At 43.5% G+C, this 24,305-nt stretch overlaps 1 protein-coding gene across 1 annotated transcript; it reads left to right on the top strand.

Moving 5' to 3' along the window:
- Positions 1 to 424: 424 nt before the first annotated feature.
- On the top strand, positions 425 to 17,734 carry LOC126416799 (odorant receptor Or2-like). Its single transcript, XM_050084668.1, has 4 exons — positions 425 to 518; positions 3,215 to 3,328; positions 11,572 to 11,727; positions 17,629 to 17,734. The coding sequence occupies exons 1-4, from the start codon at positions 450 to 452 to the stop codon at positions 17,683 to 17,685; spliced, it is 396 nt and encodes a 131-aa protein (XP_049940625.1). The 5' UTR covers positions 425 to 449; the 3' UTR covers positions 17,686 to 17,734.
- Positions 17,735 to 24,305: the final 6,571 nt, after the last annotated feature.

Genomic DNA, 24,305 nt, shown 5'->3' with positions numbered 1-24,305 from the left:
AAATAGGCCGAATAGCAATTGTTGAAAACATCCCGCAAATCTAAAATACGCTCTAATTTTCAAGAATGAGCTGAAAGTTGCTGAAGCCTTTAATGGTGAATATTTAAAAGGAATTTCAGTTTATTTTCATGTTGCAAATATTATTTTGTTATATGTTACATGTACGATTTTTTTTTCACTGTAGCAATATTCTGTTTACATGACAGTTGACATTGATTTTTCTTTAAGATGAGTACATATAAGCAAAGTGAATATTTCAAAAGAGTTGTCACACATGAAAGGGAGGGGGGAATCTACAAGAAAGATGGCAAAGTTGGACAGACACTTTCGTTCTTGATAATGTGAGAGTTGCCCATTGTTTTGAGCATTGATTGGCATTTACGCAGTGCGATAACCATTTCTTCATTTTTCTTTGCAGGTGTGTGAGAGAGTTAGAAAAGGCAGTAAGCATGGGAATATTTGCGGTTCTTTCTATAAACATTCTCAACTTATGTTCGCACGTCTTCTCACTAGTAGTTGTAAGTATGATATCTGAGCGTTTGTATTGTGTTAATTGCCTGTAATCTTCTATTGCTCATCGCTTATTACTTTAGTATTTGGATCGCACTTATGTGCCTGTCAACTTTACTTCGCACTAAATTCAGCAGTATATACCGTCTCAATTCTGTCTGCATGATCCTCAGTACGGCAATTACTGCTCGGCTAGTCGACGCCCCTCTCCCTAACTACCATCACCGACTACAAATCCGATTCTTCTCTAGCTATAAAACTGACGAATGCTCCAGGAACCCTGTCAACCTGCCGTAAAATGAGCGATTTCCAACTAAAGTCACTAAAAATACAAAGATGTGCTTTTCATCTGAGGTAAAGGGAGCCAAAGAAAAAAAGAGTTTCAATTTCGTGCAATTTAAAAATAGCTATGAGCTCTGCTGGACAGAATCTATCCTTTTAAACACATCAAACTGAAACTGGCTGCCAGAAATAATGTTTTGCACAAATTTCCCGGAACAAATCGGGAACACAACCAGAAACATTAAGGATTTCCGTGGTAGTTTCGTGTTGCTCTACAGGCAAATATGAACGCCGTTTACGAGAGTCCACCACACCAAATCAGAGGATTTGGATTTTGACGAGACGTATCGTATCATTTCAGGCTTTCTATGGCCAGCTCCTCTGGAGAGCCTACACTGTCTCGTTGGAATCGCACCTGCTGACATTCAACGAGAAGTATAAGCCAGAAAAAAATAGGAGCAAAACATCAGCGTCAGTGACTCGTCCTCTGTTTGCCTACTAGAAAACACGTACGTGACTGAAATCGAGAAGTAGTTTCCTTAACTGAGACACTCCTCATAGCACCACCACAGGAAAGGAAACGGCGCGATAGAATACAGTATGTGGAAACATGCATGATACCGGAAGAAGGCTTGTCTCATGGAGTACCTGAATGTCATTCGTCCGACTCCGTTCTGGGCCCACAGGGAGGAAACCATGTCCAGGAAGGGAGCCTCAGTGTTGGAGTCAGTTATCAGTGAATGTACGTTTCAGTGGACCGTAGGCCACTTCTTGCAGTGTCGCCTTAGCAAAAGCTATGATTAGTGCACTTGAGGCTGCCAGGTTTTGGTCTGAAAGTCTTTAAAGTTTATATTTTGTTCTTACTCAAGTTCTGTATATATGTTTTACATGTTGTGTGCTTGTGACACGATAAACAAATTAACAAGTACGAATCTGCAACATAAGTGACTTCAGTTTGTGTCTTTCTTTACTCACTTGGAGGCTCTCATCTATCGTTGAAAACTGGTGATAAACGATACGCACAAGATCCAAGAGGTAAGAAGGAGTACGAAAGACCGAGACAAAACTTCACGTGTTCCTGTGAAACACAACTAGCTCTTTATTCACATGAAGTGCTGAGTGCTATTGACAAGAGATTTCAGATCGATTCCGTATTCCTGGATTTCCGAAAGGCTTTTGACACTGTACCACACAAGCGGCTCGTTGTGAAATTCCGTGCTTGTGGAATATCGTCTCAATTATGTGAATTGACTTGCGATTTCCTGTCAGAGAGGTCATAGTTCGTAGTAACTGACGGAAAGTCATCGAGAAACAGAACTGATTTCAGGCGTTCCGCAAGGTAGTGTTATAATCCTTTGCTGTTCCTTATCTAAATAAACGATTTGGGAGACAATCTGAGCAGCCGTCTTTGCTTCTTTGCAGATGACGCTGTCGTTTTCCGACCAATAAAGTCATCAGAAGATCAAAAGAAACTGCAAAACGATTTAGAAAAAAATTCTGAATGGTGCGAAAAGTGGCAGTTGACCCTAAATAACTAAAAGTGCTAGGTCATCCACATGAGTGCTAAAAGGAACTCGTTAAACTTCGGTCACACGATAAATCAGTATAATGTAAAAGGCGTAATTTCAAATTAATACCTAGGTATTATCTAGGTATTATAATTACGAACAACTTAAATTGGAAAGAACACATAGAAAATGTTGTGAGGAAGGCTAACCAAACGCTGCGTTTTATTGGCAGGACACTTAGCAAATGTATCAGACTTACTAAGGAGACTGTCCACACTACGCTTGTCCGTCCTCTTTTAGAATACTGCTGCTCGGTGCGGAATCCTTTCCAGATAGGACTGACGGAGTACATCGAAAAAGTTCAAAGAAAGGCAGCACGTTTTGTATTAGCGCGAAATATGGGTGAGAGTGTCACAGAAATGATACAGGATTTGGGGTGGAAATGATTAAAAGAAAGGCGTTTTTCGTTGCGACGGAATCTTCTCAGGAAATTCCAATCACCAACTTTCTCTTCCGAATGCGAAAATATTTTGTTGACACCGACCTACATAGGGAGGAACGATCACCACCATAAAATAATCAGAGCTCGTACGGAAAGATATAGGTGTTCATTCTTTCCGCGCGGTATACGAGATAGCAATAATAGAGAATTGTGAAGGTGATAAACCCTCTGCCAGGCACTTATTATGTGATTTGCAGAGAATCCATTTAGATGTAGATAGGGCGCAAGGCAGGGATCCAGTCTGTCTTCACTATTAAACCTGCACATCGAAGAAGCAAACTTTCAAATGTCATTGGTACATAGGAAATATCACTGTTGTGTTTCATCGGTGCTAAAACTTTTGCTACATTTGTTACGTATTTAGTTTTTATGTGTTTGAGATATAGTCTTAGAGTAAACATGTGTCTTACAGATGCTGGAGACGGACGCCAGTATGTCTACTAAAATCAAAATGTTCCTGGCGGCACCAGTCTTCATGTGTCAGAGTGGTTTGTACTGCCTCACTGGACAGGCGATTATTGACCAGGTGAGCTCTTCCAAGTAACTATTTCTAGCGTCGTTTTTTGCATTCAAAAAGAAGTAAGGAGTTGAGTAGGATGCGTCTTGACACACGTGTTCTAATATCAACTAACATCCTATCTAAGTTTAATCAGAGCTAACTAACCGTTTAGTAATGCAGCATCAAGAGGGCATCAGCACAAATACTTTAAATTTAGATAAAACATGAATAACAGCCTGTAAAGTTCTTTGAAAAAGATTTTTGTTTTTGTTTGTTTGTTTGCTAATTAATTTAAAATGCGTAATGTTTGTGTCATGCAGATTTACTGTGTGATGTTTTGTTGAGAAAATGACTTAATCTGAAAAACAAATACGCAGCTTTCGTAATCAAATCAATCCCTCTGAAATTTACCTAGTCTCGTGAGCACCGCTTTCTATGGCCCTGTGCAATAAACTGATAAATTTTCCTACGCAAATAAGCAATGGAATAAATTTTCCTTGACTCCAGAGTCGCAAAGGATGTAATCTTAGTATTCCGTTCTCTCCACAGTAGCCATAGAAAATATTCAACCTTCGCAAAGCGAAGTGCAATGCCGACCGTAAAATATCTTCATACAAATACTATCAGTAGATAGTGGTTGATAAATGAATAACCTTGCAAATGTTCAGTGAAAATACTGGATATTAACTCAGCGCCGTGCGATGCTGCCCGCATTGTTACAAACATTATCACATTTCTAAATCTGGCACATCAATATTTTTCAGACTCTGATTGAAAAATAATTTCTTGAAACAAAACATTCATTAGGCTCAAACAAACACGATTTGGAAGAGGATGAGGTATTGATAAGGGGGTATCCTAAGACCAAATGCTTCAGTCTGAAAGTTGTTTTCAAAATAAAGTTTCTTCTTCACAAAATCTCATATGAAACATTTTACATTACCTTCAAAATCAGTGAACTTCACAACTGTTCTACAATTCTCACTTACTGTGGTAATTAAAAACACTTGGACAGGTACATAACAAAAAGTCTGACATCGTTTGACAAAATAGATTCAAAAATTTAACTCCTCTGTATCAGAATTACAAAACACACAAAATGTTACAAATTCGGTATATGTAATCAACTTATACATTAAATCTGATGGGAAACACTTGCTTCCTCTTTCAAGAGTCAGCACTGTAAAAATTAGCGAAAGCCACATTGAGTTGCTGCCTTATTACCTTCCAAATTTGTTCTAGTTGCTTTACCTTTGAGTTACAGTATCATTCATTTCACTTTATAAAAATTGCGTTATGCTGCGTCGGTAGACCATTACCAAATTCTCATAGCTAGCCACTAGCTTTAAGTCTTATATCCTACCTATAACAGAGTGTAACGGCAACTACTACTGCGTTCTGCGTGCCACTGTTTACAATCGATTCTGCTACTCATGCGACATCTTTGGATCAGTCGTGTCAAAAATACACTCCTGAAAATGGAAAAAAGAACACGTTGACACCGGTGTGTCAGACCCACCATACTTGCTCCGGACACTGCGAGAGGGCTGTACAAGCAATGATCACACGCACGGCACAGCGGACACACCAGGAACCGCGGTGTTGGCCGTCGAATGGCGCTAGCTGCGCAGCATTTGTGCACCGCCGCCGTCAGTGTCAGCCAGTTTGCCATGGCATACGGAGCTTCATCGCAGTCTTTAACACTGGTAGCATGCCGCGACAGCGTGGACCTGAACCGTACGTGCAGTTGACGGACTTTGAGCGAGGGCGTATAGTGGGCATGCGGGAGGCCGGGTGGACGTACCGCCGAATTGCTCAACACGTGGGGCGTGAGGTCTCCACAGTACATCGATGTTGTCGCCAGTGGTCGGCGGAAGGTGCACGTGCCCGTCGACCTGGGACCGGACCGCAGCGACGCACGGATGCACGCCAAGACCGTAGGATCCTACGCAGTGTCGTAGGGGACCGCACCGCCACTTCCCAGCAAATTAGGGACACTGTTGGTCCTGGGGTATCGGCGAGGACCATTCGCAACCGTCTCCATGAAGCTGGGCTACGGTCCCGCACACCGTTAGGCCGTCTTCCGCTCACGCCCCAACATCGTGCAGCCCGCCTCCAGTGGTGTCGCGACAGGCGTGAATGGAGGGACGAATGGAGACGTGTCGTCTTCAGCGATGAGAGTCGCTTCTCCCTTGGTGCCAATGATGGTCGTATGCGTGTTTGGCGCCGTGCAGGTGAGCGCCACAATCAGGACTGCATACGACCGAGGCACACAGGGCCAACACCCGGCATCATGGTGTGGGGAGCGATCTCCTACACTGGCCGTACACCACTGGTGATCGTCGAGGGGACACTGAATAGTGCACGGTACATCCAAACCGTCATCGAACCCATCGTTCTACCATTCCTAGACCGGCAAGGGAACTTGCTGTTCCAACAGGACAATGCACGTCCGCATGTATCCCGTGCCACCCAACGTGCTCTAGAAGGTGTAAGTCAACTACCCTGGCCAGCAAGATCTCCGGATCTGTCCCCCATTGAGCATGTTTGGGACTGGATGAAGCGTCGTCTCACGCGGTCTGCACGTCCAGCACGAACGCTGGTCCAACTGAGGCGCCAGGTGGAAATGGCATGGCAAGCCGTTCCACAGGACTACATCCAGCATCTCTACGATCGTCTCCACGGGAGAATAGCAGCCTGCATTGCTGCGAAAGGTGGATATACACTGTACTAATGCCGACATTGTGCATGCTCTGTTGCCTGTGTCTATGTGCCTGTAGTTCTGTCAGTGTGATCATGTGATGTATCTGACCCCAGGAATGTGTCAATAAAGTTTCCCCTTCCTGGGACAATGAATTCACGGTGTTCTTATTTCAATTTCCAGGAGTGTACAATCTCTTCTACATACGACAATCGTTTCAGGTCATTTTTCATGAATTATATTACAAAATCTGGCTCCACAAAGTTGCTCCCTCATAAGCCTTGAAAATAAACCATGATTCTGTATTGATTCATTGCCCCTCAAACACTCTAAAATCAACTACACAACTGCTGCACGTTGTGCTGCTAACAGAAATAAACAGTGTTTTGATTTTAACATAGTTATTTCCATTCTTATTTCCATTCCACATACCGATTATTACGAACGTGTAGGCGCTCATGAGGTGGTTTTCCATCTTTTCCACAGAGAGCGCACCACCGCATTCTGTGCAGCTTATGTCAACCCATAATTCTCATAATGTATATGGAATTAGAACTATGAGGAAATTTTACAATGACAGATACCGGCGTTGTATAAAAATGTGGAAACATCACGAGAAATCAATGCTTGAAAATAAATGGAGATACTAGCCAAGCCTGCAGGTTGCGCTGTGAATGTTATCAATACGTTGTAGGTGTCAGTCGTGATGAGAATAATGTTCCGTGTAGCTTTAAGTGCAGTATGTCGGAGCCAAGTACTTTGAAGCGTGAGCAAATTTTTGGTGCTCCTATGATGAGGGTGCTGAAGTATCTGGTGTTCCACGAGACACCGTATCGAAGATTTGTATTGCGTACAGCAAAAGCGGAAAGTAATCATCCCATAAGTCAAAACGCGGACGAAAGTGTATGTTGCGAGATCGTCATGGACGTTCACTGAAGAGGATTGTTAAGAAAAATAAGAAGACGACGACTGATAATGTCACTGCAGAACTCGCGGAACGTGTCAGCATTCAATCAGCACGAGCTGAGTTCCATAAGTTGTGGAGCTGGAATCCCAAAACCACTTATCATAAATGCAAAAGCCCATGACAGGAAAACGTGGTACCGAAGTCATAGAAAGTGGACTATGGAGCAATGCACGACGGTCATTTGGTCGGATGAATCTTGTTACTCGCTGTATCCAGCTTCTGTCCAAGTTTACATCCCAAGAGTGAAACCTGGCGTTCGGTAAGGTTTTGGACAACCATATAGTAGTATTCCATGGCCCTATAGTTGCCCTACAATGACATACAGAGTGAGCAAATGGTTCAAATGGCTCTGAGCACTATGGGACTCAACATCTTAGGTCATAAGTCCCCTAGAACTTAGAACTACTTAAACCTAACTAACCTAAGGACATCACACACACCCATGACCGAGGCAGAATTCGATCCTGCGACCGTAGCAGTCCAGCGGTTCCGGACTGCAGCGCCAGAACCTCACGGCCACCGCGTCCGGCTACAGAGTGAGCACAAAGTCTTGCCCTGATTATAACAATTTATTATAGAATAACCATTTGACATAATAATTTACATTTGATGCCGTTACATAGGTTAGTGTTACTAGTTTTTTTGAGACCACTTACGTTAGTAAACCTCATCGTGTGCTCCCTTGGTAGCTTGGAGAATGTCGAGGCAGTATTCCAGCTCCCGCAATGTGTTTCGTAACATGTGTTCTGTCACAGTACCCACAGCAGCTTGTATCCTTGCCTTCAATTCGTCGACGTCAGTAGCTGGTATGACGAAGACTCTGTCCTTGATATAGCCCCAGAAAAACAAGTCAAGGTGCGTAATGTCTGGAGAGCGGGATGGCCAGGGTGTTGGACCGTTCCTTCCAATAATCCACCGATCCCAGTGGGGCGGGGGGGGGGGGGGGAGGGGGTGCTACATTTTGCTGTAAAAGTATCTATGGTTGATATTCTTCGAACTGTGAGGCAATGAACTGTTGCAAAACGTCTAAAGAAATGTTAGCGCTAGTGGATTTTTCCGCGAAGAAAAACGGTCCATTGTTATGCATGAGGCCGCACCAAACATTCACTTTTCCGCTGTCTTGCTGTAACTTTACAGTAGCATGTGGAGACTCTGAACCCCATATACGGACATTATGCCCATTTACTATTCCACTGACATGAAAGGTGGATTCATCGGTAAAGCATATGCGATTTAAGTAATCGTTAGCGCCATCAATCCTGTTGAGTTTCTCAGTTGCAAATTCAGCACGTGTCAGCAAATCATTCGGTTGCAAGGCCTGCACGATTTGCACTTTGTAAGCATGCAACCTAAGCCTTTAATGAAGAATCTTCACCACAATTGCTTGCGGTATTTGAAGCTCACGTGATGCTTGACGAGTTGATTTAGACGGACTCCGTTGAAACGACTGCCGAACACAATCAACAGTTGCATCACTCACACGAGGCCTGCCACTTCGAGGACGATTTTCAACGCTACCCATTTCGTAAAACTTTGCATACCATGGCTTTATTGATTTAACGTCAGGAGGGTTGCGTCCATAACAAGCCCGAAATTTACGCTCAACACTGACGGGCGATTTCGTTTCGTTAAACCAAAGCACACATTGCGCTTTCTCCTACTTCGACGCCATTTCGACAGGAACTAACGTGACCTAACGGAGCGCGTCGGTGTTGTGGAGTACTAGCGCCATCTATTGGTCACAACAACTAGTAACACTAACCTATGTAACGGCATCAAATGTAACTTATTGTGTCAAACAGTTATTCTCTTAAAAATTTTTATAATCAAGGCAAAACTTTGTGCTCACCCTGTATTACTGCCAAAAATTATATGAGCATTTTCTTCTGATGAGGTTCATCCCATAGTACAATGTTCGCTCCCGAACGATGCTGCGTTCCAAGACGACTGGGCCCTTTTTCACACATCTCGCATTGTTCAGAACTGCTTTTGTGGGCATGGTGATGAACTGTTGCATCTCCCCTGGCCACCACAATAACAATATCTCAATATTATTGACCCTTTGTTGTACACTTCGGGGAGAAGGGTACGTGAGCGCTATACACCTCCATCTTCGTTACCTGAACTTGCCATTAATTTGCAGAAATAATGGTATGAGAGTTCCTTGAATACTATGCAGGATGCGTTTTTCCATTCCCAGACGACTGCAAGCTGTTTTGAACGTCAGAACCGTATTATACGTGGTAATGTGTTTCTGGTGTTTCCGTATTTTTATCTGATATCTAATTTTCACTCGCCGCTTCAGTATACATACATAAAATTATATCTGTATGAGGCCAATAAAGTATCTGAAATTGTATTGTCTCATACGTATAAGTACCTGCAAATGGGTTTCAGGCTGGATCCCTCATTTACGTTTGATGCTGAGGTGCCAGTCTAGGACATGGAGAGCCTCGACCCCTCTGTTCCTGCATAAGGGGGAATTTAAAATAGTTTGGGTCGGCAGTGAGAATTTGGATCGAGGAGGGAGGCTCGCCAGAGTAACCAGTGCAGTTGTGGTAACCGCTGTGCCAAGGTACACTACTGGCCATTAAAACTGCTACACCACGAAGATGACGTGCTACACACGCGAAATTTAACCGACAGGAAGAAGATGCTGTGATATGCAAATGATTAGCTTTTCAGAGCATTCATACATGGTTGGCGCTGGTGGCGACACCTACAACGTGCTGACATGAGGAAAGTTTCCAACCGATTTCTCATACACAAACAGCAGTTGACCGACGGTGCCTGGTCAAACGTTGTTGTGATGCCTCGTGTAAGGAGGAGAAATACGTACCATCACGTTTCCGACTTCCATAAAGGTCGGATTGTAGCCTATCGCGATTGCGGTTTATCGTATCGCGACATTGCTGCTTGCGTTGGTCGAGATCCAATGACTGTTAGTAGAATATGGAATCGGTGGGTTCAGGAGCGTAATAAGGAACGCCATTCTGGATCCCAACGGCCTCGCATCACTAGCAGTCGAGATAACAGACATCTTATCCGCATGGCTGTAACGGATCGTACAGCCACGTCTCGATCCCTGAGTCAACAGGTGGGGACGTTTGCAAGACAACAACCATCTGCACGAACAGTTCGACGATGTTTGCAGCAGCATGGACTATCAACTCGGAGATCATGGCTGCATCACAGCCAGGAGCGCTTGCGATGGTGTACTCATCGACGAACCTGGGTGCACGAATCGCGAAACGTCATTTTTTCGGATGAATCCAGCTTCTGTTTACAGCACCATGGTGGTCGCGTCGGTGTTTGGCGACATCGCGGTGAACGCACATTGGAAGAGTGTATTCGTCATCGCCATACTGGCGTATCAGCGTGATGGTATGGGGTGCCACTGGTTACACGTCTCGGTCACCTCTTGTTCGCATTGACGGCACTTTGAACATTTCAGATGTCTAACGACCCGTCGTTATACCCTTCGTTCGATCCCTGCGAAACTCTACATTTCAGCTGGACAATGCACTACCGCATGTTGCAGGTCCTGTACTGGCCTTTCTGGATACAGAAAATGTTCGACTGCTGCCCAGGGCAGCACATTCTCCAGATCTCTCACCAATTGAAAACGTCTGGTCAATGGTGGCCGAGGAACTGTATCGTCACAATACGCCAGTCACTACTCTTGATGAACGGTGGTATCGCGTTGTAGCTGCATGGGCAGCTGTACCTGTACACGCCATCCAAGCTCTCTTTGACTCAATGCCCAGGCGTATCAAGGCCATTATTGCGGCCAGAGGTGGTTGTTCTGGGTACTGATTTCTCAGGATCTATGCACCCAAACTGCGTGAAAATGTAATCACATGTCAGTTGTAGTATAATATATTTTACCAATGAATACCCGTTTATCATCTGCATTTCTTCTTGGTGTTGCACTTTTAATGGCCAGTAGTGCAGCTTAGTTGCTAACGCACCTGCGTCGTTAGCAAGGGATCCGTGTTTGCTTCTCGCCCTTGGTACAAATTTTCACTCGCCCCTTCAGTCTATACACATACACACATCCCCAACCGGCGCGCTGGTCGCCCAGTGTGGCGTCGAATGTAATGAGACTTGCACCAAGGTGGCCGGACCTGCCCCGCAAGGTGCCTCCCGGCCAATGACGGCAAACGCTCACTTCCATTACACAAAATACTATCGCTTTTCTGTTTGCTGTAGACGTAAGCTTTCGAGACCGTTGTCACAGTCAACAAAATTTCTTCTGGGTTTGGAACTGCATTGTTAACTATAAAATTCCGAAGTTTCGGCAAATATTGCAAGAAGCCTTCCTCAGGGTGTATTCCTGTTTCTTCCGACATAGGTGCGCGAGAAGAGCGAATATCAGTGAGCCTACATATGGACTCTTACCTTTTATTTCACATTCCGTACCGCCACGCTCTTTCCGGAAGACGTTTGTGGGATGAAGTGATGTATTCCTTGTTACTGTTTGAGTGTGATGTTGGATTGTGAACTGTAGACTCATCGATTAATATTATTTGTCGTTCAGAAGCAACATATCACCTAGCTGCTGGCTCCACAGCGTATAGCCGTGTGTCTGTTATGTTCCAGAGCGACCGGCTCGCCGACTCCGCTTACAGTTGCGGGTGGCCAGACGCCGACCAGCGTTTCAAGAGGTCCCTCCGGGTGTTGATGACGCGCGCCGAGCAACCCCTCTGCATCAGAGTGGGCAAGCTCATCGAGCTCTCCAGGGCCACCTTCCAGGAGGTCAGTCTCTATCTTTCACTAACACACAGTAGCAAACTATTCACTGTATACGATGTCAAATCGAACTTTTTTCAGTGGTCTAATTTCCACGCCGTCTTCAGGCCACCTGACCGACGTGTAGGAAGATAACTACCTCAGTTCCGTTCAAAATATGGTCCAGCATTCAAATACTGGTATCTGTAGATTACTGAGTCGACAGATGATGGTTGACGTGATCGCTGTATCAGGCAGAAATCTACAGATACCAGTATTTGAATGCTGGCCCCTACTTTGACCGGAAACGAGGTTGGAATCTTCCTACAAGTCAGTCAGAGGCCTGAGTATGGTGCAGTAAGTCGCCGAAACTGATAGCTAAATAAAATAACAGTTTGGAAGTTATACGGCTGAAAGGTGTTTAACTTGACATCCTGTACCGACCAGCAGAGTCCCGCAACCATCTCTGAAAAGACGGACATACAGAGACTATTCTCTGCATGGATCGCGACAGATTTAATCAGTGACTTTGGAACTCTGCCATTCGCTGAAGTTCTGGTTATTTCCAAAACACCAAGAGCTGATATACTCACTTTACATTTGTCCTCTTTTACTCTATTATATCGTGTAGGTTCATTCGTGGAGCAATATCCCTATGTCCTGAATTATTTGTTGGATGTATTCCACTCTTTGTCTTCCTTTACAGTTTTTACCCTATACAGCTCCCTCTAGCACCTTGGAAGATCTTCTCTGATATCTTAACGTATGTCCTCTCATCCTGTCCCTTCTTCTTGTCGGTGTTTTCCATAAATTCCTTTCCTCACCTATTCTGCGGAAACCTGCTCATTCCTTACCTTAACAGTCCACCTAATTTTCAACATTCATCTGTAGCACCAAATTTCAATTGCTTCGATTCTTTTCTGCTACGATATCCCCAAAGTCCATGCTATTCTGCAATACAATTCTGTGCTCGAAACGTACATCCTCAGAAATTTCTTCATCAAATTAAGGTCTACCTTTGATACCAGTAGACTTCTCTTACCAGTTCCGATCTGCCTTTGTGTCCTCCTAGCTCCGTTCGAGCTATGTTGCTACCGAGGTAGCAGAATTCATTAAATGTATCAATTTCGTAACCCCCAATTCCGATATTAAGTGTCTCACTGCTCTCATTTCTGCTACTTCTAATTAATTTCTTCCTTCTTCGATTAACTCTCAATCCAAATTTTGTACTCATTAGACTGTTCATTCCATTCAAAAAAAAAATGGTTCAAATGGCTCTGAGCACTATGGGACTTAACTGCTGAGGTCATTAGTCCCCTAGAACTTAGAACTAGTTAAACCTAACTAACCTAAGGACATCACAAACATCCATGCCCGAGGCAGGATTCGAACCTGCGACCGTAGCGGTCTTGCGGTTCCAGACTGCAGCGCCTTTAACCGCACGGCCACCTCGGCCGGCTGTTCATTCCATTCAGCGCATCCTATAACTATTCTTCACTTTCACTTAGCGCAGCAATGTCATCAGCGATTCTTAACACTGATATCCTTTCACTTTGAATTTTAATCCCGCTCTTGTACCTATTTATTTCTGTCATTGCTTCTTCGATGTATGGATTGAACAGTATGGGCGAAAGACTACATTCCTGTCTGACACCCTTTTTAAATCCGTGCATTTACATCTTGGTCTTCCACTCTTAATGTTCCCTCTTGGTTCTTGCGCATATTGTGTATTATCCGTCTTTCCCTATAGTTTACCCTATTTTTCTCATAATTTCGAACACCTTGTCGAATGCTTTTTTCACGTCGACAAATCCTATGAACGCGTCTTGATTTTTCTTGAGTCTTTCTTCCATTATCAACGAAGTGCCTCTCTGCTGTCTTTACCATTCCTAAAGCCAAATTGATCGTCATATACCTGATGCTTTTATTTTCCATTCTTCTTTCTATTATTATTGTCAGCAGCTTGGATGCCTGACTTGTTAAGTTGGTTTTGCGATAATTCTCGCAGTTGTCGGCTCTTGCAAACGTGTAAATTGTGTCGATGATATTTCTACGGAAGAAAGATGGTATCTCACCGAAATCGTTCATTCTTCATACTAACGTGAATCATCGTTCTGTTGCCGCTTCCCACAATGATTTTAGAATTTCCAATGGAATGTTATCTATCCCTTCTGCCTTATTTGATTTTAAGTATTCCAAAGCTCTTATAAATTCTGGTTATAACAATGGATTCACTGTCAGCCCCCTATCGACTCCCGTCTCTTTTTCCATCACGTCATCGGCTGTACTCTTTACTCCAACACTACAAATTCACAAAGAATATTCATAGTCAATAAAAGTTCGACCAGAGGTGTCAGTTTACCACCTTAGTGGAGCCTGTCAGCCCATTATCCACCTCGAAAGAGAGTGGACATGGTTTTGCATTGCCGTACATGGTCCTGTCAAGTGACAGATTTTTTGCCCACAAGTATTCCGACTTGTCTGAAATGTGCCGCTATGACATCCTCTTCAGTACCAGTCTCTTCATCTCTTAAAACCAAAGTCCTTAAATATTTAGCCTACACATTTCAGCGTGGTCTAGGGATAGAATCTTTGACCAGTAATAAAAACGGCCCAATTCGAGTGAAACTATGCTTAAATTCTAAAAAAAAAAAAGTCAACTGCAATGGCAGACGAAGACTTCCGGCATAAGGGGTTACCCTCGATCGTTTTGTCAAAATGAGCGGAGGGATGAATTGAGTTTCAGGGCAACCTCTTTCTTTTGACGTGAGTAACTGTCCTCAAAAGGCGGAAGAATCTACAGTCATTAGCGGCGCGGTGCTGCAGAAGGTAATGGAAACCTTAACGTTAAAGATGCATAAGGTATATCAATAAGATATATCGCCACTAAATGAAAGAATGTCATGGATATCTCTCCACTGGCAAAGGATTACGAATTAGTCCGCCACTCAGATATTCGGAACGGGGCTACCAGGGGGGAGGTAATTGTCAGAACAAGATTGAATATCCAACGAGTCAGAGTGCGTAATTTCAGATGTTTGAACGTTGCACGGAAGCTAAAAAGCTTCAGAGTTCAGTGCAAAAACTCAGTCTTGATATGATAACTGGAAAGGGGGGGGGGGGGGGGGTCTCAGTGAAGCAATGGAAAGAAGAACTTCTAGAATTCGTTTCTTTTACTGCAGTATATGATCTCAAAAAAAGATGTCCTCCACAACTCACACAATCTATTTCGGTCAATAGTGACAATCTTTATATCTTTATAACTGTTTACAACATGTCTTAATATAATAAAGCCAGAGTGACATCATCAAGAAATGCCTCCATCTAGGCATCGTCGAATGTGGCTAACAATAGGTTGCGAACTACCCAACAAGATGCTTCTGCCGGCACTGTGGCGTAGTTCGTTCCACATTGTTAATCGTACTCAAAGATGCCTAGGTGCTGTATTTCTTGATTATGCCATCCTGGCTTTATTATATTAAGATACATTCTATACAAATCTGAAGATGGTCACCACTGACCAAAATCGGTACTCTGATGACAAAAAGGTACTATTTGCGATGGTAGTCTGGAACAAAAAGAAATTCTACACTCAAGTTTTTATCTGCGATTATGTCGCAGCTTGTGATAACGATTTCTGGCCGGATGAACATCGTAATACAGAGATTAAGAAATCAGATATTGAACTGTAAGGAATACCTAGTGACAAATTTAGACAGTGCTAACAGTTTAGTAGTGATGAAGGGCAGACCTAAGTCTAAGAGAATCGTCCAGAAAGATCAATGTGGAAGGAAGTGGAATACTGAAGTAATGAGGAATGATGACACGTTTGTCAAGGTCGCTAAGGATGTAGTTACTGCGATAGTGAATACCAAGCATGTAGTTCAGCTGAAGAGAAGTAGGCAATCAGCTAAAATGGATACAAAGACATTGATACGTGGAAAGTAACAATCAAGAAACCTAGGGTCAAAAAATGATCGACGAATGATTGAAGTACTAATATTTTAAGGAAAATCCAGGAGTATGGGAAAGAAAAATTCATTTTGAAATGAAAATAATAAGAAGTGCAGCCAAGCAAAGGTCAAATCCCTGCAGGAAAAGGTAGAAGATTTCGAAAAAGAAATGTTCGACGGATATTCAAATTCGAAATGCAGAAATGTCCAGTCTACCTTTAGTGAAAAAAAGAAGTGCGTCGACATTACGAGTGCAATGTAAATTGCATTGCTAAGAACACAAGGGAGAGATAGGAAGGCTGTAAAGAGTACATTGAAGGTCTCTACCATGAGGATGACTTGTCTTATGATGTGATAGAAAAAGAAAGGTAATCTATGAGTATGACATAGGGGATCCAGCATTACAGTTTAACAGAGCTTTCGAAGACCCAATAACCTGGAATTTCTAAGCTCGCTGGATTAAGTGGCGACCGAGGTGGTGTGTTGAATGCACGAGACTGGAGACATACCTTAGGTCTTCTGGGAAAATAACATCCACACAGTAATAGAGATAGCACTGGCATACAAATGCGAGAACTTTCGGTCAATCAGATGAACGGCTGTGCATCCACGTTGCTGACAAGGATAATATGTACACTGATGATCTGTTTGATGATGATTATTTTGGCTTTTGGGAAGGTAAAGCCAGGAGAGTCTCATTTCTGATGTGCGGTTCATAAAGGAGGGAAGACACGTTTATAGGATTCGGCAGCCTAGAAGAAGCGTTCGACAGTATAAAATGGCTCAAGATGTTCGAAATTATGAGAAAAGGAGTTAACCACTATAAAATACCTGTAGGAAACATAAAAATGGAAGAAAGGGAAAAGAATACTCGTAATAAGAAAGGTGTAAGTTAAGGATATTGTCTTTCGCTCCAAATGTTAAATATATGCATCGAAGAAGGAATAAGGGGAATTAAAGAAAGGTTCAAGAGTGGGACTGTAATTCACAGTGAAAGGATGTCAGTGCTAAGATTTTCTATGAGATTGCTATCCTAAGTTAAAGTGAAGAAGAATTACAGGATCTGGTGAACTGGATCAACATCTAATGAGTAGTGAGGTTGTGTAGAGAGTAACCCAAAGAAACTAGAGTAACAAAGAGTGGTAGAAGTGAGATTAACGATGAACTTAACATCAAAACTGGTGATCAAGAATCAGACGAAGTTGAAGAATTTTGCTATTTTGGTAGCTAAATAACACATTCAGCGGAGCAAGGAGCATCACACGCAGACCTTAATGAAAGAGAATCGAAGCTTATGCAATGTAGTGTTGAAAATTACGTGGATTGGTAAGATAAGCGACGTCACCTCCAATTTTAATGTAGTACTCGTTATGTGAAGCATATTTTGGCAGCCATAGTAAATTTGTGCACTTATTTTGAAACGTGTTTCTTGGATTTGCAGTTTTTTTGAAGATTTCTGCAGCACTCTCAAGTTGACTGGACAAACCATGAACATCAGTGCAGCTCTTCTTAGTATCTCGTCCATCTTTTTCGTTAAAATTCCCCTTGACAAGGGTCCCAAGCAGACAAACAATACTCAAGAAATGTTCCAACTAACAGTTGCCCACCAACAGGTTTTCAATAGCCTATCTCCGAGTCGAGCACCAGCAGTCAGGCTAGCGTTACCGACGTGGGATACGCAGTCGGGAGGACTCAGTAAACAGTATACAGGAAACGGATTTGGGTACACTTTCTTAGATATTATGCAGAAACACGTAATCTTTACCTAAAATTTCGTTTTCCGTAGTTTTCCTACAGTATCAATAATTGTAACGTATGCAACAATGTCATAGAAGGAGCTAGTACTGAAGTTGAAGCTTCGAGTCAGTTTGTCAGGCGCGAGCGTGAAAGGTATCAGCTTTTCTGACTTGTCACCAATGTTCATCTTTCTCTTAAGTTATAATTAACAATGGTTTGTTCTTTTATCTCTCTACAGCTGCTGAAGGGAACGTACCAGCTGTTCAACTTGGTGTACCAGGTCCACACCAACTAGACAGCAATGCTCTGACACCATGGCTACCTCTCGCTCTGTGCGTTACGACGACGGCCTGAAGATGGACGCAGCTGTGTCACAAGGATCACGGTTTCTGAATGAGCTGGATCAGGACAACAGAACATTCATCTTACTTTCACTTAACACTTACCGCCAGTGATAAATTTAAGTTCGTATTGTGAAGCGTACACCAATTTAAACTAATTGCTAATATCACTGAAACGATACAGTCTCTATGATTTTCTCTCTCTAGTTCAGAAAGCAAATGCTTGTGTATTGTTTATTACTTTAAGCTCGGCATAAAATAATGCTGTATTGTGTGTAATAATATACATATCGACGCCGCTCAGCTTGACTACAAAGAATATTTTCATTCAGTCCATATTGCCCTTGTTTTTCTCTCCGAAACATAAAAATCTGTTTAAATATTTTCTACAGAATGACAGAAACGGCGCCTAAAATGAACAAAAAGCAGTCTAACCAATAATTTGGAACGGAATTCAAGTTCACATTGTCAGGTCGTGGCGGAGTGTCACTCACTGGCTTAGCATCCTCTTCCATCCCGCCTCAGTAAGAGGCAGTCTCTTCCACGAGTCATGCAACGTGTAGAATTACGTGAATTTTGGTTGTTGGTTATGTATTGGCTTTTGTTGTAACAGTTCGTTCACTACCTTAGCGCCAGTTTGTTACAATACAACTGAACTAAAGTACTGCTGCAAGTTAAGTGTGGTATCTCTGGACTCTGACAAAAATAAATTGACCATTGTATAATAAGGTCGCAACTAGGTTTCAGTAAATACTAAGATAATAAGCAAGCTCTTCATGTCTACATCAGACCAGTGAATCAACTTACGTGACCATATACTGTATAATCAACAGGAGAAACTTACAATTTACGATGACGATTTCTTACCATGGGACACGGTAAACAATCGCAGACATTTAGTTTAAATAAATTTGTTACAACGTTCTTACTGAAACATTTTAGAATTAATAAAACAAATAAATATCAGACTGTGTACACATCTACACTCATGCTCATAAATTAAGGGTAATTGCAGAATGTGGTGCCAAACAACGACACAGATCTGTAAGTCCTCGGTGTTGGTGATAAGTTGAGAAAATCGTCCCGAAACACATGTGCTACAAAACGCCACTGGTTCATGCGCATGTGCCACAACATCGATATGGGATATGATCACCATGCACACGTACACAGGCCGCACAACGGGTTGATATACTGTGTATCAGTTGGTCGAGCAGCTACTAGGGTATAGCCTCCCATTCTTGCACCAGTGCCTGTCGGATCTCCTGAAGTGTCGTAGGGGTTTGAAAACGTGCAGCGATACGTCGACCGAGAGCATCCCCGACTTGCTCGATGTAGTTTAGGTCTGGAGAACAGGCAGGCCACTCTATTCGCCTGATATCTTCTGTTGCAAGCTATTCCTCCACGACGGCAGCTCGGTGGAGCCGTGCGTTATCATCCATCAGGAGGAAGGCGGGACCCACTGCACCCCTGAAAAGGCGGACATACTGGTGCAAAATGACGTCCCGATACACCTGATCTGTTATAGTTCCTCTGTCAAAGACATCCAGGGGTGTACGTGCACCAATCATAATCTCACCCCACGCCATCACGACCTCCATACAGGTCCTTTCCAAGGACATTAAGGGGTTGGTATCTCGTCCCTGGTTCACGCAAGATGAAAACCCGGCGAGAATCACTGCTCAGACTATACCTGGACTCGTCCGTGAACATAACCTGGGACCACTGTTCCAATGAGCACGTACTGTGTTCTTGACACCAGGCTTTACGGGCTCTCTTGTGACCAGGGGCAGTGGAATGCACCTTGCAGGTCTCCAGGCGAATAAACTATGTCTGTCCAGTCGTCTGTAGACTGTGTGTCTGGAGACAACTGTTCCAGTGGCTGCGGTAAGGTCCCGAGCAAGGCTACCTGCAGTACTCCGTGGCCGTCTGCGGGCACTGATGATGATATATCACTCTTCTTGTGGTGTTGTACACTGTGGACGTCCCTACAGTAGCGCCTGGACACGTTTCCTGTCTGCTGGAATCGTTGCCACAATCTTGAGATCAGATTTTGTGGCACACAGAGGGCTCGTGCTACGACCTGCTGTGTTTGACCAGCCTCCAGTCGCCCTAGTATTCTACCCCTCATAACGTCATCAATGTGTGTTCTTTGAGCCATTGTCAACACACAGTCACCATTAGCACGTCCGAAAACGTCTGCACACTTACTCGCTGCACCGTACTCTGCCTTGGACCAATACACCTCCGCGTCTGTGGACTGCTGCCAGCGCAACCGTGCGACGACCGGAGGTCAAATGCACCGCATGGTCACAGCCTGAGGTGATTTAAACCCACAAACTGCCCACCAGAGCACTGTTTCACCATGTATCAGCATTATCCTTCATTTATGAGCATGAGTGTAATCCTAGATACACATCCGTCTGTGCTACTGCGTTTCCTTAGAAATTTTACTGAGCCTCGGCTGTACGCAACAACTCTCCTGGAGCACTTTGGACACGACCTTCCTCTATCAAAGTTTAGGCGAAAGGGAGGTCCTACCCAGAAGCGTTAGCAGGCTGGTGTCCTCATCACTGCACGATTTTTTACTAGAGCCAGTGGGCACTGGTTTAAATCAATGAGGACAGTTGAATATATGTGACGGACCGAGGTTCGAACGCGGCTCTCCTGTTTAACAGTCAGATGCACTGACCCCTGCACCTGACCACTGCACCGTCCGGACACAGTGGTCATCGTCACTGCACGGACTACCGTAGCGCACCTCCCGTCAGACCCGAATTCTCAACTGATGCTAAACATGTGGTGCGCCTTCCCCATTATCCTCGTTACTCAGGGCATTTCACCGATACCCGTAAGAGTTCGAACGTAGTGTACTTTCGCACGAAACAGATCAACCGGTCGTCCTCACTTTCATTATATACAGGGTGTTCGGAAACTCCTGTTACAGACTTCTAGGACTTGTAGAGGGGAGTGAGTACATAATATTTTGAATAGGAACCCGTGTGCGGAAACGTACTGTTTCCGTTCTACGACGGTTTCAGTTTAGATGTCTACCTCATCCATTTCTGCTTGGATTATTAGGTAACAATTCTAAAGGAAACAATAACGAAACATCTATTTATCACTTACGTACGTTTGTTTGTATTAACACTTGAACACAGAATGTTTACATTATTGCAAAATAAAAGGAGAACCCAGAATTCTGAACGTAAAGAACAGTACTGAGGCATTACAACAGCGGTTCGATGTTGCAACCACCAACGTTACAGACATTGTGCCTATGAAGAATGTTCCGGTCCAGGACAAGCAACTCTGAGACTTTTCTCTTTCCCTCAGCAGATGTGGACAGGTTACACATCTGAATTAAAACCATCATAGAACTGAAACGGTACGTTTCCAGACATGGGTTCGTATTCAAAATGTTATTTACTCACCCTTCTCTACAAGTACTAGAAGAAACAACGGGAATTTTCGAACACTTTAAGTATTTGGTGTCTGTTCTTTTGGACATGACCAGAAGAATAGACACAGTTAAGGGGAGGCTGAGCAAACACGCTCTAATTCTTATGGAAAAGTTGAATTTCCGCGAGAAATGAGGATAATGGTGCAAGGGTCACTATATTAGTTGTGTAGGGATAAATTGAGAATTTGTGTCTTCAAATGGCTCTGAGCACTATGGGACTTAACTTCTGAGGTCATCAGTCCCCTAGAACTTAGAACTACTTAAACCTAACCAACCTAAGGACATCACACACATCCATGCCCGACGCAGGATTCGAACCTGCGACCGTAGCGGTCGCGCGCTTCCAGACTGAAGCGTCTAGAAGCGCTCGGCCACACCGGCCGGCAGGATAAATTGAGAATTTGTGTCCGACGAGAGGGGTTAGATCTATGCAGTTAGAGTGAGAAGTTGCGTCCGACGAGAGGGCTTAGATCTATGCAGTTAGAGTTAGTCTATGCAGCTGTGATGACAACTGTGTCTGCATGGCGCAAAAAAAAGGAAGTGAGAGAAAAGAAAGAGAGGTACCAAGAGAGAAGAAAAGCTGGTGCAGTAGTCAGCACATCTGCCTAGAAATCACCAGATTCCCAGTCTGTCACAAATTTTTAACTTCGCCAATCCATTGATTTAAATTCATGCCCACTGTCAGCTGATGTCATTAATTTCATTGGTCTTGATTCATGACAGCTGTGGGATCAAAATTGTGTCTGTTCTTTCAGACATGTACTGAACATCAGACACCACGCATACATATGTAATGAGTTGCTTCATTAAGCAAGAACAGACCTATTATTGTAACATATTTCATAAAATTAAACAGTCACGTTAAAGCCAGTCCGTTGTCCCATCACTATAGCAACATGTTGCCCTCAGTGTGGCGGTTTTGCCCCATCTCACGGTACAGGACCCGCACAATACTCTAACTTGAGAGAAATGTTCGTTACCCAGATGGAGGCCGATACAGTAGGGGCGCAGCGGCTGCACCTACTGACGTCACAGCCTCAGTGGTACACCCGTTATGGATACGACGGCACTACAGTGACCAACTCGAAAACAGGCAGGTCAGTGTCATCTCTCCATCTTACAGCACTACTAGTTAGTGATGATTTCAGATTTTAGTAAAAACTTCGAAAAAAATTGAAACAACTCTATTTTTAGTGTCTCTATTTTTAGTCTAGAAAATGATGGAGTACTTTCCAAATGAAAATTCTCACGTACTGCTACGCAATATATATATATACAGGGTGAGTCACCTAACATTACCGCTGGATATATTTCGTAAACCACATCAAATACTGACGAATCGATTCCAGAGATCGAACGTGAGGAGAGGGGCTAGTGTAACTGGTTAATACAAACCATAAAAAATGCACGGAAGTATGTTTTTTAACATAAACCTACCTTTTTTTAAATAGAACCCCGTTAGTTTTGTTAGCACATCTTAACATAAAAACAAATACGTAATCAGTGCCTTTTGTTGCATTGTAAAATGTTAATTACATCCGGAGATATTGTAACCTAAAGTTGACGCTTGAGTACCACTCCTCCACTGTTCGATCGTGTGTATTGGAGAGCACCGAGTTACCTAGGGATCCAAAGGGAACGGTGATGGACCTTAGGTACAGAAGAGACTGGAACAGCACATTATGTCCACATGCTAACACCTTTTTATTGGTCTTCTTCACTGACGCACATGTACATTACCCTGAGGGGTGAGGTACACGTACACACGTGGTTTCCGTTTTCAATTACGGAGTGGAATAGAGTGTGTCCCGACATGTCAGGCCAATAGATGTTCAATGTGGTGGCCATGATTTGCTGCACACAATTACAATCTCTGGCGTAATGAATGTCGTACACGCCGCAGTACATCTGGTGTAATGTCGCCGCAGGCTGCCACAATACGTTGTTTCGTATCCTCTAGGGTTGTAGGCACATCACGGTATACATTCTCCTTTAACGTACCCCACAGAAAGAAGTCCAGAGGTGTAAGATCAGGAGAACGGGCTGGCCAATTTATGCGTCCTCCACGCCCTATGAAACGCCCGTCGAACATCCTGTCAAGGGTCAGCCTAGTGTTAACTGCGGGATGTGCAGGTGCACCATCATGCTGATACCACATACGTCGACGCGTTTCCAGTGGGACATTTTCGAGCAACGTTGGCAGATCATTCAGTAGAAACGATCGAACAGCGGAGGAGTGGTACTCAAGCGTCAACTGTAGGTTACAATATCTCCGGATGTAATTAACATTTTACAATGCAACAAACGGCACTGCTTACGTATTTGATTATATGTTCAGATGTGATAACAAAACTAACGTGGTTCTATTTAAAAAAACATAGGTTTGTGTTAAAAAACATACTTCCGTGCATTTTTGTATGGTTTGTATTAAACTTATACACTAGCCCCTCTCCTCACGTTCGGTCTGTGCAATCGGTTCGTCAGTATTTGATGTGGTTTACGAAATATATCCAGCGGTAACGTTAGGTGACTCACCCTATATAAACTTGACCTAACACTGTAGGTGTTGGCTATGGTCTGAAGGACTGATAGGTATATGTTGAGACGTTTTATTGAAACGTAGTTGGAATGTTGTAACATAGGACTGACACCGGCTGCCACCCATCGTAGTGCATAGAATCACATACAGAGCATGATTACAGATACCTTGTCGGAGAGATTAACGGCCTTTAGAATCTCAAAAAAATGGTTCAAATGGCTCTTCGCACTATGGGACTTAACTTCTGAGGTCATCAGTCCCCTAGAACGTAGAACTACTTAAACCTATCTAACCTAAGGACATCTCACACATTCATGCCCGAGACAGTATTCGAACCTGCGGCCGTAGCGGTCGTGCGGTTCCAGACTGTAGCGCCTAGAACCGCTCGGCCACACCGGCCGGCTGGTTAGAGTAGACCAACAGGTTACACGCAGTGGCGTATTTCATGTGTAATTCCAGGCTGTCTCTTATTCAGAGGATTGTTTTTGTTGGGTTTGTTTAAGCTTGTATGTGATGTTCAGAATTCTCTAGGTGTGACAGACACGATTACCTGGAATTTTTAATGACGGAAA

Source organism: Schistocerca serialis, chromosome 8 (assembly GCF_023864345.2).
Source record: "Schistocerca serialis cubense isolate TAMUIC-IGC-003099 chromosome 8, iqSchSeri2.2, whole genome shotgun sequence".
NCBI classification, from domain to species: domain Eukaryota; kingdom Metazoa; phylum Arthropoda; class Insecta; order Orthoptera; family Acrididae; genus Schistocerca; species Schistocerca serialis.
This window is presented reverse-complemented; position numbering and strand designations above follow the sequence as displayed.

Coding starts and splice junctions, on each gene's coding strand:
- LOC126416799 (XM_050084668.1), top strand. CDS start 450: ATGGGAATATTTGCGGTTCTTTCTATAAACATTCTCAACTTATGTTCG. Junction 3,329..11,571: donor GACAGGCGATTATTGACCAG/GTGAGCTCTTCC, acceptor GTTATGTTCCAG/AGCGACCGGCTCGCCGACTC. Junction 11,728..17,628: donor CCAGGGCCACCTTCCAGGAG/GTCAGTCTCTAT, acceptor ATCTCTCTACAG/CTGCTGAAGGGAACGTACCA.